Here is a 17170-nt window from a genome sequence, read left to right as displayed (position 1 = left end):
CCTGCCGCTTGAGAACAGCTGTAAGCTGGCCCTTCCCGGCGAGAGAGGACTTCGAGGATTACTACGTTAATTAACAACAATTAATTATAAAATAGCTAACTTACTGAAAGATGAATGTATGTGCATTTAGTAAGAGACGCTGCCTGAACAGGACTCGCTTTAAAGCCGCAGCAAGCCCCTGCCCTTGCACAGCACGCAGGTAAGCCCAGTGTAACCAGAGGACGAGTCGGGTATCACACTGCATGAAAGGCTCTGTGCCAATTTTTATAGTTTGTATTTTTTTCAAAAAGCAGGAGAAATAGCAATACCTTTTTTTCTGGTTCCACTCAATCTGAAACAAAGTCAAACATGGGGACACTTTCTTTTTTTAAACCAGCTTCAAGCATAGCAATGCATTTTTTTTTCCTCACAGCTGATTCCTATGTGCAAAAGGGTGACTAAGATCAGCATTTATGCATTACAGCTTAAGAATCTAAAAACTCTCTTAAAAATTAGTAAGTTGGAAAGCTGGGAAATGAACTGCTATCAGTAAATTGCTATTCTCCACTCGAATGCACAGCAATCTTGTAACACAAATCCACAGAAACAGACAAAGGCAGTTCTAGATAAAACTGCAACTGGTGTAAAAGCCTGAAGAGAATAAAACCTAAGTTGCACATTGACTATTGTATTCTCGTACTTTGCAGATATCTGAACCAAATGAGTTTGACATCATGCTCGTAATGCCTGTTACAAGACTTCAGCTGGATGAATGTGATGACACTGGAGCCTATTATTATCTATCATTCAAAAGAAATCCAAAAGAAAAGCATTTGTCTAAGTTTTTAGATGAAGATGGAAAATTATCAGCCTTTAAAATGCTTCAAGCACTAAGAGAAATTATTAAACAAGAAGTAAAAAACATTAAAAGTAAGTACTGAGAGAACAAGCTTCACCTAGGAGTGCTAAAAATCCAATTAAATTGCGCATGTGCATTGCCCTGTTGTTAATAAAATGTGATTTCCCCCCCCCAGGCAACTGTCTCTTCGTGGCTATAACTGTTTGCTCTTGTGCTAAGAATCACCACAAATACATCGGAGCTAATCATACTATGCGATTAACCCATTGCTCCACTATGCAATCCTCTTTCCATATGAAAATAATGAGTATTAGGGTTCTGTCGCATGCTTGGTATTTCCTACATGGCCTATGTATTTTGAATCTATCTGCCATATACAAAAAGCCATTTGCTGAACTGGTAGCAGTAGAAGGAAGAGCTTTCTTTTATACATTACCTGGTATTTTATATCGATCTATATAGAAAACATATCCCCTTTTAGGGTGCTCTTTTTCCTCTAAAGCCTTCAGAAACGTTGTGGCCAAATCTCTTCAGTCTCGGTGTTTTCAACAGTGAAGCAGTTCATTGGAAAACATTACTGTATTTCTGATCCTGTAGACATGGTAAATCAAGCAAACACAGCAGTTCAAGATGTTCCTTATTTCATAGAACTCCTCTTAATGTGTTATTTAAAATCCATGTTCTGTAGGATAAAGAGCCAGTGACTGAACCCAGGTATTTCTTCTGATTGATTATAAATTTCTCTTAAGTAAAACCCTTAACATTCTTCAAAAAAAGCTTCTAATGTATAAAATATATATAAAAAAATCAATTTCTTCTTCGTTACTAGATGTGGAAGTAACTGTGAAAAGGAAAAAGGCTGGAAGCCCTGCAATAACTCTTCAGATCAAAAATCCTCCAGCAGAAATAACAGTGGACATCATCTTGACTTTGGAAGTTCAGCAGAGCTGGCCGCCCAGCACACAGGATGGCCTCAAAATTGAACAGTGGCTGGGAAGAAAAGTCAGGGGAGAGTTCAGAAATAAACCGCTTTATTTAGTAGCCAAACAAAACACAAGAGAAAAGGTTCTAAGAGGTACCTCAAATACAGACAATAGGTCTAAGTTATGAAATATCTTCTCTACAACTTGATCACTTGCAAGTGCTATAAAAAGGCTATCCAGATTCTGTTCAGTATTCTGCCTTCGAGGTACATCTTCATTTTATCCTGGATATATCCAGATCAAAGACAATTGAAATTCCTCTTTAAAACATCAGATTTTTGACACTGCTTGTGCTGTACTGAAATCTAAAGAAAAAACTGCTCTGCCAGGCTGTATACTAACCATTCCTAAGAGCATTAAATCTACTAAGTCAGACACATGAATACAGACCTTTCCTGTGCTAGTGCCATACTGAACAGCAACATCCACTCCTTTGCTTTGTAAGAAAAAAAAAAAGTAAATTAAAAGATTTCTAAAAAGGCAGGGAACATCCCTGTAAGTGGGACTGTATACACAGGTTATATACTTCTGCAGGAAGTAAACTGTGTACTTTTCTAGCAAGATACATTATTTGTCATTGAACTCTGGTAAAGCTACAACATTTATTATTTTTTTTCTTCAGACCGCTGTCACACCAAGCCTACTTTAGTTTGCAGAAACATCCCAACTTGTCATTGCGTTATGAGAACTGATGATTTCAGCAAAAAGGGTTCAGGCAATCTGGTATTTTTTTTAATTAACCTGCCCATCTTAACAATGCCAAATAAATCATTGCTGCTCTACTGAGCTATCTCTTCCCATGAAAATTAAGCGCAACGAGTAACTGAACCATACAGGCAAGGGAAACAGTCTAACTTATGTAAGGAAGACAAAAATGATTGCCAGTGTTCTAAAAACAGGGGGTTGAGCTATGTTAATCATTGCTTTCAGAAACATTACCAGAAGAACAAAAATAAATGCTTTAGAACAGTCACCTTACCCGAGGCAAACTCACAAGCACATTACTTGCACAAATAAATTGAAACCAACAGAGATTTTTTTATTCAGAACCAGAATCGTTACACAGTAAGGCTAATAATACAGAACAGAAATTCAAAGGTAGTGGATTTCTATGAGTAGTGTAATCCCCCAATGCAGGAAAGTTCAGAATTAATTTTAAAGTAAATCCAAACATCCTTAAGAATATAGTTAAAGCATTCAAACAATTAACTGTCCTGTATTAATAACATTCTAATTGTCTTTGTGTGGAGCAGCTGGGGAATTAAGGAGGAATTAACTAATTGTAGTCACTGAATTATGGTGTTTTTTTTTTTTTTTCTTAAAAGTGCAGAGGAATTGCTGATATTTAAAATTAAGTCAGTTATAAAGTGTCTTTTTTTTCCTAGTTACAGACACCGGTATGTACTGCTATGTAACAATTTAACAATCTTGTACTCAACTTTAGGAAACACCTGGCGACTCTCTTTCTCGCACATTGAGAAGGCCATGATGAACAACCACGGCAGCTCCAAGACGTGTTGTGAATCTGATGGACCGAAGTGCTGTAGGTTGGTATTTCATATGAATATTTTACTTTAAGCCTGTGTGAGCCATGCTAGCACTGTCTAGCACTGTTTCAATTTAATATTTAAGAATTTGATCTAAGACTAATTACTCATAATAGCGGGAAAGAATAAGGCTTTTAGGCATCATTGTTCTATAGCAGTACAACATTGCACATACTCACTGAACATCTGACTTGCATTTACCCAACAAGAGGTGGAAACAAATCAGTGCAGGTTTACACTCCAGACTTGCCTTGGAAAGCAAAAAGATGCAACTTTTTAAATAATCTCCCAAATCCAGTCCTGTTTAGAAGAACCAGCTTAAAAGTCTGATGATTCAGCTTTCTGAGCTCTGGGAACAAAGTTACACTTCATACCAAAGGCAATTTCTAAAACGATGGTGAGAAAAGAACTGCTGAATGGGATCAGGATGAATAAATGTGATTTTTCACTCAGATAAAAAATGGTTTCCACATTTCTTTGAAGAGAAAGAACAAAACCCACATGAGGTATAAAACCTCCTTAATGGCAAACCAACTTCTTACTTAATTGCATCTTATACTGAATCAAGGAAGCCACAAGAGAACTATGCATAATTCTTTGTCTTTGCTTTATGATTACCAGACATGCTATGCACCTACCTAGCAGTGTATTAAACTATATATACCTCTTCCCCTTGTGGTGTGTCACAGGAAGGTAGTGGCATTTCCCTCCATGTAAATCCAAGCCAAAAGGGCAGCTTTGATCTTAAGCAGTGCTCCAAGTTCATGTTATACTGGTAGCATCTGCAGCTGGGAAACTGTACTGTGTAATCACGCTCCTGACCAACACTTTGTATTTCTGTGTTGCTGTGGCTACCAGTGAAAGTGGTGCACAAAAACTATTGTTTAAAGTAGAAATCCTTCATTGCTAGAATCTGACTGCATACGCAGTAGTTCAAGGATTATCCAGCTTATTGCTGCATTATTTTCAGATTTTATTCAAAACTTTATTGAAAATGTTATTCTATTAGAGTAAGAACATTTTTATTGTTTTCATGAATAATGTGTATTTAAATATCTAAAATACATATTTAGAACTGACTATGTAGAAAGCACTAATAAGTTCTTATTTATTTAACAGGAAAAGTTGTCTTAAGCTTCTGAAGTATCTTCTAGAGCAACTTAAAACGATACATACAAAAAAGTTGGACAAATTCTGTTCATATCATGTCAAAACTGTTTTCTTCCACTTGTGTGTCATGTGGCCAAACGACACAGACTGGCATTGGGGAGACCTGGATCACTGCTTTCAGAAGTGCCTGGGCTATTTCCTGGATTGCCTGCAAAAGTCTCAGCTGCCACACTTTTTTATTCCCCAATACAACTTGCTCAGCATGGAAGATAAAGCGAGCAGTGATTTCCTTTCAAAACAAATAAACAATGAGTTGAACAACAGATTCCCAATATTTCAGGAGAAGTATTAAAAACATTGTTTACAATAACTATCTAATCATGTAGATTTGCATATTTAAAACCAGAAGTTCTGCACCTTAAGTTACTCCTCAGAAGCCCGATACTACAAAACCCACAACAAAATCAAGAACACTAAGAGAAAACTGCATATCACAGTCCTTAGCCATAATCCTTCAAAGAAATAGGACACTTTCAGTAGCACTTATCTTCCCTATTCAAATGTAGAGGTCACCTGCAAAATATCTTCAAGGTATACTAAGAACATAGAGAAGAATTTGCAATAGTTAATTTCCCACATGTAATTTCTAAGATTCCAAATATAAAGGCATTGATGACTAGGTAAAGTGAAAAATGATTTTATTTAAAATGAAAATCCACTGCAGAATATCCAAAATACACTCTTGCTTTTAAAAGAAAAAAAAAAGGCACTGGAGTTACTTTGACAGAACAACTTCTCCAGATCAACTGGGTGGATGAAGACCTTTTGCAGAGGACAATCACCAGTAACAGTGAGCAGAGAGAGAATACGGTATCAAAACAGTATGAAGTTTCTGAAGTAACTTAGCTCTTCTGAGTCATCAGAATTGCTTTGGAAATTAGTCTTTTCACTGGACTTTGGACGGGAAGCGATCATTATCTAACATGCTGCAACAGAGTAGAAGTTATTGTGCCAATGAGCATTTGTGTGACAAATCTTGTAGAAAGAAATGTATCTTCAATCCGTATCAAGGAGGAAGAGTTTTCACGTGAAAGGTTATCAAAACCAAAATGCAGCATGAATCTGACATTCTCGGAATCAGAATTCAGGTCAATTTTTCTTATGTTGAAGAGTATGTGTGTTAGGGAAAAATAGTATTTCCTATTACTAAAATTGTGCAGTTGACAAATATGCAGCATTTGGGAACTGCTGGGCTCTAAGTAAATACATCTTTTGCTTCTTCTTAAAGAAACCATGGGAAGTCCGTATTTTTAGCGTATTTTTTGAAGGCAAAATAACCTACTGGCTTAAATAATGCCCAGATTTCACCTCGATTATGAGCAAATAAAAAAGAGGGAAGGCCAGAAGAACAGTTAAAGAACAATTTTACTAAAATATTCTCATCTCACTAGATTCAGTTTATTAGTTTTTCATTTACTCATATGACACATGAGTAAACACAAGTTCAGACCAAGTGTCCAATGAAGGAATAGCTCCTTCCCATATAACTTCCCAAGAGTGAAAACATACCCCATTATCATTAGCAGTCTGTGGGACAGAACCTGACACCCAAATGTAAAATTTGAATCAACTTTATCTGAAAGAAATACAAGCTGACCTTCAAATGTATTTTTTCTTCATGACTTTGTTAACATTGCTCTAGTAAACTGTTTTTCTTCCTTAAGCTAGAACATTATATCCATGAGAACAAAAGTAGAAGCTGTTTTTTTTCCAGTTAGCCACAAGCTCATACTTCTTGTTGTCCTCTCCTCCATTAGGAGGAAATGCAGACTTCTCTCAAAAAGAGCTTGAGACACAAGTCTAAAGAAAAGTGACTAAAACAATAGATTGGAAAAAAAAAAACTTCCTTCAAGCAAACATCAGTTACTGCAAACAGAGCAGTTTTCAAATAACTAAGTGATCCTTGGAAATACTTCCACATGCCACTGGCAGATGTGGCATATCAATGCAAAAGTACAGTATTTTGAAGCCACACTGACAAACATGGCCTACATTCACTAATCCAGTTCTCTGAAAATAAAAGGAAAAATTATCATTTACATTCTTATATATTAATACTGCACTTAACTAAAAAAAAACCCACCACCAAACAAACCCACAATATTTGTTTTTAACCAGTAGATAACGGCTTTAGAAGTTATGCATATCACACAAGAAAAAAATTATGAAATTCATTTTTCTTGTGACAATAGTGTCCAAGCACAAAACTAGATTTATTTCTATATAAAGTTAATCCAGTTTTCTTTTCTAAGCCACTTTTAAAAACACATTTTATTTAAATGGGACAAGTACAGAAAACAACCGAGAAAAGAAACTTCTGAACTCAAGCCCATAGATGCTAACACTAACTATAATCACTTACTTTGTTTCAGTAACTTCAAGGGATTACAGTTATTTTAAGGGCTTTCTCTGAGGTCTTCGTATATCCTTTTCGATTTCTTTTCTGATTTGAAATTGTTTGTATCTTTCTGCCATTGCAATAAGCTCATTAGGAACTACCTGATAAGAAAGCAGCACAAGAACAAGGTCAGTTTTAAATAAACCTAAACTTTTAGACTCTGCTTTACAAAAATGCTATTGATTTGTGTGTTCCCAAACTTGATTTTGTTGTTATTTATCTGGCTCCTGTCACTTTGCAGATTGTCTTTTCTGTAGAGATGCATAGAGAAATCTTTTTACATAAAATTATACTGAAATATACTGAAAAAATAATCAGCACAGTGTCCCTGGATTTTCAATTGCATATGTATGCTAGTATCACCATATCTGATGACAACATATAACTAGCTAACTAATTTGTATTTCAGATAGAAATGTATCTTTCAGTGATAATGAACAGCTGGAAAAAAATGTCCAATGTGACTGAAAGGCAATACCATACTATGTATATTTGAATGTTACACTATTATGATTGATATTAAATTCTTTTTGGAAGTTTTAAGAGCCTCTGAAGAGAAACTTTGGTACTTAAAGAAAGCGTTGCCATAGGAAGGGTTCTCACATGGATAAAACAAAGCTAAAAGACAAGAAAAGAAGGGCAGGAGAAAGTGGCCCGTTTTCCCACCACTGGGAGGTCACAAGAGCATCTTACCAAGATCCATGGTGCTTTTTGGCATGTTTGTAATTATGTGGAAAAGGTAGTGAATTGTATCATCAGCACGCTTTGTCACCTCAGAGTTACTCACGTTTATAAGGACTGAGGCCAGATGCAAAGAATTACAGACAGACTTTATTAGGTTGAATGACACTGATCACTGAATGAAAGAAAAAACCCCATATACCATTCTTATCGATCAAGGAACAAAGGCAGTGTCCAACAAACCTTCTAAAACCAGATCAGGCATAATGCAGACATTAACACAATGTTTACTGCAAAAAGCAGTACGGGTGACTACTGTCAGAAGAGGTTTTAGATCACTATCAAAACCAGCCCGCTTCAACAATCTGCTACAGCATGTAGCCATGCAGCAGGTAGAAGATATCAAGCCAGAATCAGTTTCCTGATCACAGAGTGAAGTGCAAGCTTCTGCAGTGTGTGTGAGCATGGTATTAATGTGATTGCTCAGTCTCTGTGGTTTATCCCTCTGAGAGTGGCACAAATACAGTGCAAACAGTACAGTACAAACAAATTTAAATACTGTTAAGTCTCCTTAGAAATGCCTAGACCCAGCAATGCTTGAACAGGTGAAGAATGCAGCCAGGACAAAGGGCCTGGAGCAGGAAGGTATATCCCTCCAGTTCCGACTTCTTTTGCCAGGTTTTATAATTCAGCAATGCTTGCCATTTGCTAGCAGCAACTTTTCTTAAGCTGGCATGAGAGTCAGCTTGCTAGTGTGTATTTTATGTGCCGAATTGCTCTTACTGGTAAACAACTGCCCTGGCTGTCAGGAGCCTACAGAACAGGATACCTATGGAGCAGTCTATTCTGCCTAAGTTCTAGACATTGTTTAAAAATAAAGTGAAAAATAATGCATCTCTCTGGCTGAAAGTCACTACAGACTTGTATCAATAGAGATAGAAGTAATGAGACAACATTACTATCCACTTGAAACACTGGATAATTTTCTTCCTCAGTATCAGATCAGATCCTCTCCTACAGCATGGCACAGAATTTATTCCAACTAAAATTGCAACAATTTCTTGCAAGAGTGGTTTTTGAACAAGCACAAGGAAAGAATGGGAAGAAGCCAGGATACGGAACATAAAAATCTCAGTAAGGTAATATCCAGCATCTAGTGGTTTGTTAAGATTTTTACATGGACAATCTGTGTATCTGCTAAACATATAAGCTAGGTATGGTAGTCCAAACGAGAAAACAGAAAAGGATAAAGATGCCATAACTTATATGTAACACTTTTCTTAGTATTAGAGATCAGCGTTTTTCCACCTGATTCCCTAATAAATCTGTCCATGCTTCTTAATAAGCTTATATATAAAGAACCCTGCAGAAATCTTTCTGTTTTTCTTTAGGGAGATTATCTGTACATTCAAAATCATGGAAAACATCTGGCTAACAAATGCACCTTACTTGTTTTGAAATTGAAGTATTCAGAACATTCAGACCATCTTTTCAGTTGCTCTCCTTCCCTTTTACATGATGCTTTAAGGCTGAAGTAATGATATTTTCATTGTCATGAGGGAAAAAAAAAGCCTGTATGGAGACTTCCCTTCAGCTATAACTAAAAGTTTGAGAATAATGTTGTGACTAACAGTTACCCTTGAAAGTAAGGATTCAGAGATGCTCTTTTCTCCTCTGAACTCAGAGATCCGTTCCCAGTTGAACTATCACACGTTAAAAAAGTTTAGGAACTTCACAGTCTGCAGCAGGAGACAAGGCATGGATGGTAATGGCTGATTCAGAATACAGAACAAGGCACCTCCAAGTTCTATTTAAGTGGCTTCGAAGTATCATTACTGGTTTAATCTCTTACGTTTTCTGAAGGAAAAAAACCCAAACCTGCAACTTTAAGAAATCATTAAGGGACAACTTTTTTTTATCCCCTTTTCCTCCCTCAAAAGCATCTTATCAGATTTGCAAAAAGTGGCACATCTTTCAAAGAAGAGTTGTAAAACAGAAGATTTAGGTGAAGTTCTAACTCAGGGTTTAAAGTTTGAGTAAGTGTCCATAATAACAGCCACAGGCCCTAAGTAGAGGCAATTTAGTTTGTACTCAAGCTCCTATCTCCCCAAATAAAAAAAAAAAATTAAAAATTTCAACTCAAGTCAGGGCATGAACTGGGGGTTTACTATAAATCAGGCAAAATACTGTTTCTTGTTACAGCCAGAAACAGCAACATAATTGTCTCTGGCCTCTCAGATATGGTAGCAAGAACAAAATGTTTCTTTAAAATAAATTAGTAAATCCCAATCCAGTCCTATTTCCCATACTATTCACAAACATCTGTAAGAAAGATAGCTTGGAAAAGTACATGCAGATATACATGCAGGTATAATAAACTGATTGATAGTTGAGCTTCTTCTGAGATAAATATTGTCAGTATTTACAGTGTTAAACAAGAACACTGGTACATGCACCCAGAAGTGAAATACAAATGGAATAAAATACTACAAAATAAAATAGATCCTATTATTCCTCTGCAGACCTCTATGTGCGCAGATGTTGTTACTTTTTCTTTGGCCATGGAAGGCTTTGATTAAAGTTCCCGGTCTTTTCTGGGACTCATCTGTAAGGTAAAATACAGCTAAGGATATCCAGGACAAGAGAGACTTTACCCATTTTTTGCCCGAGACACTGCAAACACTCACCAAGAAAGATCTAAGTAGGCTTAGACCTTCATGAACTGTTTCAGGTGGTAACCCAGAACCAATATAAATCTTAGCCAGCAAGATGTATTCTTACTTGGTTCGCTCTTTCCAGAATTTCAATCAGCTCAGATGCAACCCTCCAATCATTCTTAGTGACAAGCGTTACTGCCTCCCCAGTACGTCTAAACAAGGAATGAAATAACTGTTGATCTTCAAAACAACTGCCGCTAGGCTTTTCTTACTGACCTATACAGTAATAAATTGTACTACAGGCAATATTATTGAACCGGTAGATAAAACTGGCTTGAGTATTTACTATGCACATGACAGAAATCAACTTTTATAAAGATCAGAATATGGCAATTCACCTAAAATGGAGCAAAGGCACAACTAATTTAGACTTTTAGACAATAAACCTAGCATAAAGACAACATATTTAAGTATGAAGAGACATACATTCATATCATGATTAAAATAAACACATGCACAAGAAAAATCACACTTGTGACAACCTGGGAAAGCAGCATTCAGGAGTCCTAACACCAAACTACACCACCATGATAGGCTGAAAATTTTGAATGTATATGTTTTTTTCCCAATGAGCTGTCTAGGAAACTAAACAACTCAACAGCTCATGAAGAGACAAACAAGGAAGTGACATTGCAGAATACCTACATAGAAGTTGTTTTCGACTGTAATTCTTCCCCACGTTTAAACCAGCTTTCAAACATTCCTCATTCCCATCCACTTCAATGAAATAACAGAAAAGTGGAAAACTTGTTTGCCTTAAATTTAACAGTGAATTAATTTCAAAACACAAAGCAGTGTGTTATTATCTAAAACATACTTTGATAGACTCTGGAGTCTTCACTCCCCCACTCCACATCACCTGTAGCTCTAGCATTTGACAAGAGAAATACCTATGCAGTGCATAATAAAATAAAAATATTGACAGTATATTACTATTTTCTTGTAAACACTTACCCTGCTCTTCCAGTACGACCTACTCTATGAACATATTCTTCAATGTTGCGGGGGAAGTCAAAATTAAAAACATGAGTAATATCATGCACATCAAGGCCACGAGACGCTAAGTCAGTAGCTACCAGTATTCTGACTTTGCCTAAAATAAGTACAACAGAAAGAGAATGGGAACTTATGGAATAGACAGAAGATACACTCCAGTCTATTGGTTTTCTAGTGTATAATGGACTTAAATCTTAACACATAAAGGAAAAATATGCTTTTTGCATATCACACTGAGTTAGCTTCAAATACAAGGTGGTAAGTAAGTACTCAAAGTGTCACTTTACTATTATTTATATTTCACAAGTAGAACAGCAGGGTGCAGGAGAACCAAGAAACATGCCTAGCTGCTATAAAGAGTCTGTGAAAAGAACAAACTTCAACAACTATATTCTCAGCTGGCATCCTTATCATAGGGCATGTGACTACATAACCCCAAAGTACAACCCTACTGGCATAATCATGAGCAGAACTGTTTCACTGAAAGCACCATCATTTGATACTTAAATTTACTTACGTTCTGTAGACTTACACAATATTGACTCTTCCACAAAGATTTCAAAAATAAAATAAGCCTTACTTTAAATTGTTTAACTCTTAGACATTCCAAATTTCATTGAAGAGCAATCTCTCTCTGTTTGCTGGGGTTTTTTTGCTTGTCAAATTAACAAAGTAAACATATCATTCAGAGCTCTTTAATAGTTTCACTTCTACGGTACTGGAGAGACATGACACTTACAAAGAAAGTTCTGCACATGACAAGCTTTAAAAACCTGGGCTAAACAAACCAATACTTAGGTACAAACATACCTTTCTTGAAGTCATCTAAAGCCTGTTCTCGATCACACTGTTCCCTGTTACCATGAAGTGACTGTACTGGAATTCCTTGGAGACCAAAGTCACTTGCCAAGTCATCAGCTCTAGGATGAAATAAAATCCCTGTTACCATGAAGTGACTGTACTGGAATTCCTTGGAGACCAAAGTCACTTGCCAAGTAAAAAAAAAAAAAAAAAAGAGAAAGAAGTGCAGCATCTAGATTTAGATCCAAAAGATAATAAAGTGACAACAAAAGCTAAACGTGTGCCTAAGGACAAAACCCTACCTAGGTCAGTTGATATTTATTGTAAAACAGTATGAAAGCAAGACTATTCCCCACATAAATGTTTGCTTTTATTTATATATAAGAGGAATAATAGATGATTTTTGTGTTGTTCACTCAAAAAGCTCAGGTATGGTACAATGACCAACTGCCCCCCCCCCCCCCGCAAACAGGTCTTATATGCACCAGCTGCATATGCAGGTAACAGTACATCACACTAATGTATCCCCAAGAATCTTAACATCTACTTTAACTATGTGAAATTGAGATTTACCACCACCACTAATGTAATTAAAAAGGATACAAACTACCAGTCCCTGGAGGAACGAATGAATAGATAAATAAAAACACTACTACTACCAGCACATTGCTGACAAGAGCTGTTACACTGGGTAATTATTATGTGAACTAAGAAACTATCCAGTATTCTGTTAGAAAAAGTGAACAGATGTAATACTGGGAAGTGATTACATACGTAAGTTTTTTTCCCACAAAAATGATGACCTTATCTTTTGGCTTCATAGAGTCAATGAAGTGTTGCATGAAAGCTCTCTTTTCCTCCTCCGCGATAACAATAACTCTCTGTTCTACTGTATTTACTGCCTGTTAAACAGCAAATAGGAACGTTAAGTAGAAACAGATTAGAATAATATTTTTTTCTGTTAATTCCCATATTATGATATTATAAAACTAGTAATATGATACCATGAAAAACTATTTTAAAAATCAAAATATATATCAGTTTGGAGTTCAAACAATGCAGACTTATTTGCTGTTTCCTAGTTGCTTTAGGAAAATAGTAAAATTTACCTTTAAGCAGTTTGCCAAATCATATATTTGCAGAGATTTAGAGGGCACAGATTAGCAGACTAGTGAGGTGAAATAAACATTCCTAATGTCAGTGAAAAATCAGACTGAAGTCCTTTAATTTGAGTATATTTTATGTTAATCCAGAGCAAGTTGGAACAACGCCAGCCTTACTTGAAAGAACAAGCTTTTAAAGAAGATTCTGTAACCTATTTGAAATGATCAGTTCTGTCCAATTCTTCCAACAACAGTTTGTTAATAACAACTTTACTCCATTATATTTGAAGGTTGCCATAGAATGTCTAAGGTATACTACATAAGTAGTATAAAGGTCTAGACATTCTCATGGCACTGCGTCATCATCTTGTGGCAAGGGTTGAAGAATCAGTAAAGAACATAGAAAAATTCTCTCTCCACATGGGAGCTCCTCCCCCCAGAGGGCACCTCTTCAATGAAGAGAAGGTTCTATAAAAGAGATTAATGCATTAGACAAGAAAGCTACAATAGCAGTTGGCATCTTTCAAATTCCGATTCTCTGTCTTTGGCAAGTAATGCCCTTTGACAAAAGCATGGTTCTGAACAGAACAGATGAAAATTACATTTTCCCCCTATTTCTACCTAAAAGTGTATTGGATACTAAGTTTCTTCACTCCCTATCATTAAAAAAGTGGAACTGAAAAGGAAAATTTCATAATTTAAGAACCAAACTCAAAGCAATCTCTGGACCAGGATGCTGAGATCTTGGAAGAACTACTATTTCTGTAAATTCTGCTGGTACTGAAGCCAAGTACACATAGCTGCACAAGCATGACAAGTATGCAACTACACCTACATATTAGAAGTTTTGGACTTTAAAGACAGTTCTTACTCTAACACATACATTCCTGCTTTTTTTTCCTGCTCTAGACAAGTGCCGTCCAGGAGTTTAGTAGAGAGTTTCCGCACTCTTCGAGAAAGCGGCAGTTAAGAAACACAGATCCAGATAAGAAGCTGTACGCATTAGAAAGACGACTTTCAGAAGGAAAAGTAAGTAAGGAGCAAGAACTTGCTGAACAGAAGTGAAGGCTGCAAGAACAAGGGTTCAGGCAAGAACACGTGGCACTGCAAAGTACAATATTCAAACTTCAATTTGATTGATACTTATCACTTGTGACGTCTTCTACTGAAGATCGAGGACTTAAAGATCTTGTTACAGAAACACAAGAACAAAGTTCTTTTCTACTTTTTTTTTTTTTTAGTTCTTTCTAAACTTTTAATGAAGCTTTGAAAGAATAATATGGAGCTGTTTTTTGAAAGTTTGGATTGATTTTGAAGTTACAGGCATTTACTTACCTATAGTTACAAGCAAAATACTTCCTGGTTTAACTGTAGGTTCTTCTCCCAAAGAAGAGAAAAAAAAAAAACAAAAACAACAAAAGAACAGAACAACTTACTGCTAAGTCAAGAGTGCCAACATATACAATCATAGGATTTTTCAAATAGGATTTCGCTAGGCGACGAACACCATCGGGCCAAGTAGCACTAAACAAGAAGTGAAGAGGAAAACACACATGAGAAAAGAGTGCAAAATCTTCTCCAATTCATTAATTTCACCATATTCTTCTTTCTTTTCATTCTTATACACCAGTGAAACACTTGAGCATGCCCTAACAGTAGTGAGCTTATATAACATTTAGAAATAGTCTTAAGAAGTTATTAGTAAACAGCACTTAAGCTTTAAAGATAACTTTCCAGGTTAAAAGTACAGGCAACAGTTATGAAGCCTTTCTAATGAAGCCAAAAGTGAGTTTAGTAGTTCAATGATACCCAAAAAGCAAGCTTCTAGTCTGTTTTTATCTCTAAAACAACAGCTCCAATGCAAAACACGATAACAAAAATTATTGTTGAGATATTCTATTGTTAAGCTCCCAAAAGCTGCGTAATTTCAAAATTAATCCAGGTACAGATTAGCACAGACACTGATCAGAAGGTTAGGATACACATTTGGTCCCAGACGGAGAAATGGAAGTTGGCATTTCAAATTGATATGGCAAATTCTAGCACTCCCAGGACACCTTCCTTTTTGTGAAGAACTCAGTTTTTTCATAGTTGATGCAAAACATCAGCGAAGGGGTAAGAAATGAAAGTAAAATTGCCAAATGACTCATTAGGACTGACTAGACAGAATTAGAAAGAAAACTGATGCCATTCCCATTTAGGCTAGTAAAAGTTATATCAAAACCAACAGATTTGTTTTGAAGTTAACTTGTTCAATAACCTTACTTTTACAGTGTTCAAGTACTGAGCACTATTATGTTGGCATACCTTGTCATAACAGTTTGTCTGTCAGGCCGCACATCTATCAGGATCTTCATTATCTGAGGTTCAAATCCCATATCCAACATTCTGTCAGCCTCATCTAAAACCTGTCAGAACAAGGTTATTTATTGTGTCTAGTTCCTTAGACTAGGGTTTCAGCAAGACATTACATAGCAGACCATTTTAATGGTAACAATTTTAATTGCAGAATCCACTCCATGATGTATTGCAAAACCTGTTCAACTTTTATTTCACCTCTTCAATTTCCTTGAAGCTTTTTCATTTAGTAATACATTTGCAGGCAGAACAAGAAAGTCCACAGCACCTTTAAAAGCACATAAAGTCAATGAAGAAGAAACAACAACTGTTTGTTTGTTTTAACAATATTTTGGTTGCTACCTAAAACTAAGCACAGAATTAAAAAAAAAAAACAAACCGGGGGGGAACCCACACAACACACTTTCAGTAAGAATTGTTTAGTAATTTAAAGACGAAATCTCATTTCTACCTTGTTAGAGATCTCACACTAAACCAAAATATCAGTTATCAATTTAGTTCCCCATTAGAAGTAAGAAAAACCCAGACTGTACATTCTGGCTCACACTGGGACACTGCAGAACTCCCAGAGCTCAAACTTGTTTCCTCTGGTAAAAAAACCAAAAGAGAACAAGTGAGCTGAAGGTCTGAGTAAAACTATTTAGAACTGATAATATACAAGCAGACCTGAGACTCTGAAAACATTCACATAAAAAGAAAGCAAGCTGCATTCTAAGACTGATTTTTCTCCTTTAATTTTCAAATAGAGTTTATATAAATCAAAGTTATATGCTTTTAAGTATTGACATTTTCTAGTCACTGATGTGGAAACATAAGACTTTGATGATAATCCCTTTCTACTGTCCTGATTTTGCTGTTCCATTCTTTTCAGATGTTTTATTCTATTAGAGGTTTTTAGTACATTATCTATGTAAATCTCTGAAATAGTAACAAATAATCAGCTGAAAGACAAAAGACAGGAATTCTATTTTTTGATTTAACTCCCTTTATTTTCAAAGGATTCATGGAGATTTCATTAACTACTTGGACTCTAGTACAATGGCAAGGCTTGAAACCACTAATTTTATATACAGAGTTGGCTACTATGCCCCTTTCAGCAGCAGAAGCTTTCTAAGCTATTAAGCACACTGGTACTTCGCTGTAAAGGGAGAAGAAAGCATTTAAGTATGTGTATTAGATGGATCAGAGTAGTTGAAGTTTACTTTCCTTATTTCTGATAGCTGCTTAATGAAGAATAAAGGCTGTAATACATGTAAGATAGATACTAGCATTATTTTTTCTAAATGCCTCATAGCCAGGTCCTTACAAGCTAAATTTCTCCCCAACTGACATAATCTTAGATTTCTTGTTAACTATACATATTTACTTGTTTGTTAATATTATTCATTTCAATTCTATTTCTTGGCAAGAAATTCTTACAAGCCAGTTCTTCATGTGAAAATTATTTTCTTTCCTCTGTTTTAAATTAGTTATTGGTAAGTTTTACACTATTTTTTTGTATTTGAAGAATAAAAGGACTACTCCAATCTACCTTCTATACCCTACTTCATGATTTATATATTTTTTTTTAAGTATACT

The 17170-nt window shown here is 35.8% G+C and overlaps 2 protein-coding genes across 2 annotated transcripts in view; one reads left to right on the top strand and one right to left on the bottom strand.

Annotated features, from left to right (window-relative positions):
- Positions 1-686: 686 nt before the first annotated feature.
- On the top strand, positions 687-4830 carry MB21D1 (Mab-21 domain containing 1; the record flags this gene model as incomplete). Its single annotated transcript, XM_009581982.1, has 4 exons — positions 687-909; positions 1668-1913; positions 3266-3368; positions 4488-4830. Coding segments are annotated over 4 exons (915 nt in total), but the record flags the coding sequence as incomplete, so codon positions are not given.
- Positions 4831-6929: 2099 nt separating this feature from the next.
- The window catches only part of DDX43 (DEAD (Asp-Glu-Ala-Asp) box polypeptide 43), a gene marked incomplete at its 5' end in the record, with an annotated part of 20127 nt that continues 9886 nt past the window's right edge, over positions 6930-17170 (bottom strand). The window contains 7 exons of the mRNA XM_009581981.1: positions 6930-7037; positions 10399-10486; positions 11289-11427; positions 12141-12250; positions 12906-13033; positions 14671-14758; positions 15542-15642. Of these exons, the coding sequence (XP_009580276.1) occupies positions 6930-7037; positions 10399-10486; positions 11289-11427; positions 12141-12250; positions 12906-13033; positions 14671-14758; positions 15542-15642 (762 nt within the window). The remainder of the gene's footprint in view (positions 7038-10398; positions 10487-11288; positions 11428-12140; positions 12251-12905; positions 13034-14670; positions 14759-15541; positions 15643-17170) is intronic.

This window comes from Fulmarus glacialis, unplaced genomic scaffold (genome assembly GCF_000690835.1).
Source record: "Fulmarus glacialis isolate BGI_N327 unplaced genomic scaffold, ASM69083v1 scaffold14647, whole genome shotgun sequence".
In the NCBI taxonomy this organism is placed as follows: domain Eukaryota; kingdom Metazoa; phylum Chordata; class Aves; order Procellariiformes; family Procellariidae; genus Fulmarus; species Fulmarus glacialis.
The sequence above is the reverse complement of the archived record's forward strand: the minus strand, read 5'-3'. Positions and strand labels throughout refer to the sequence as shown.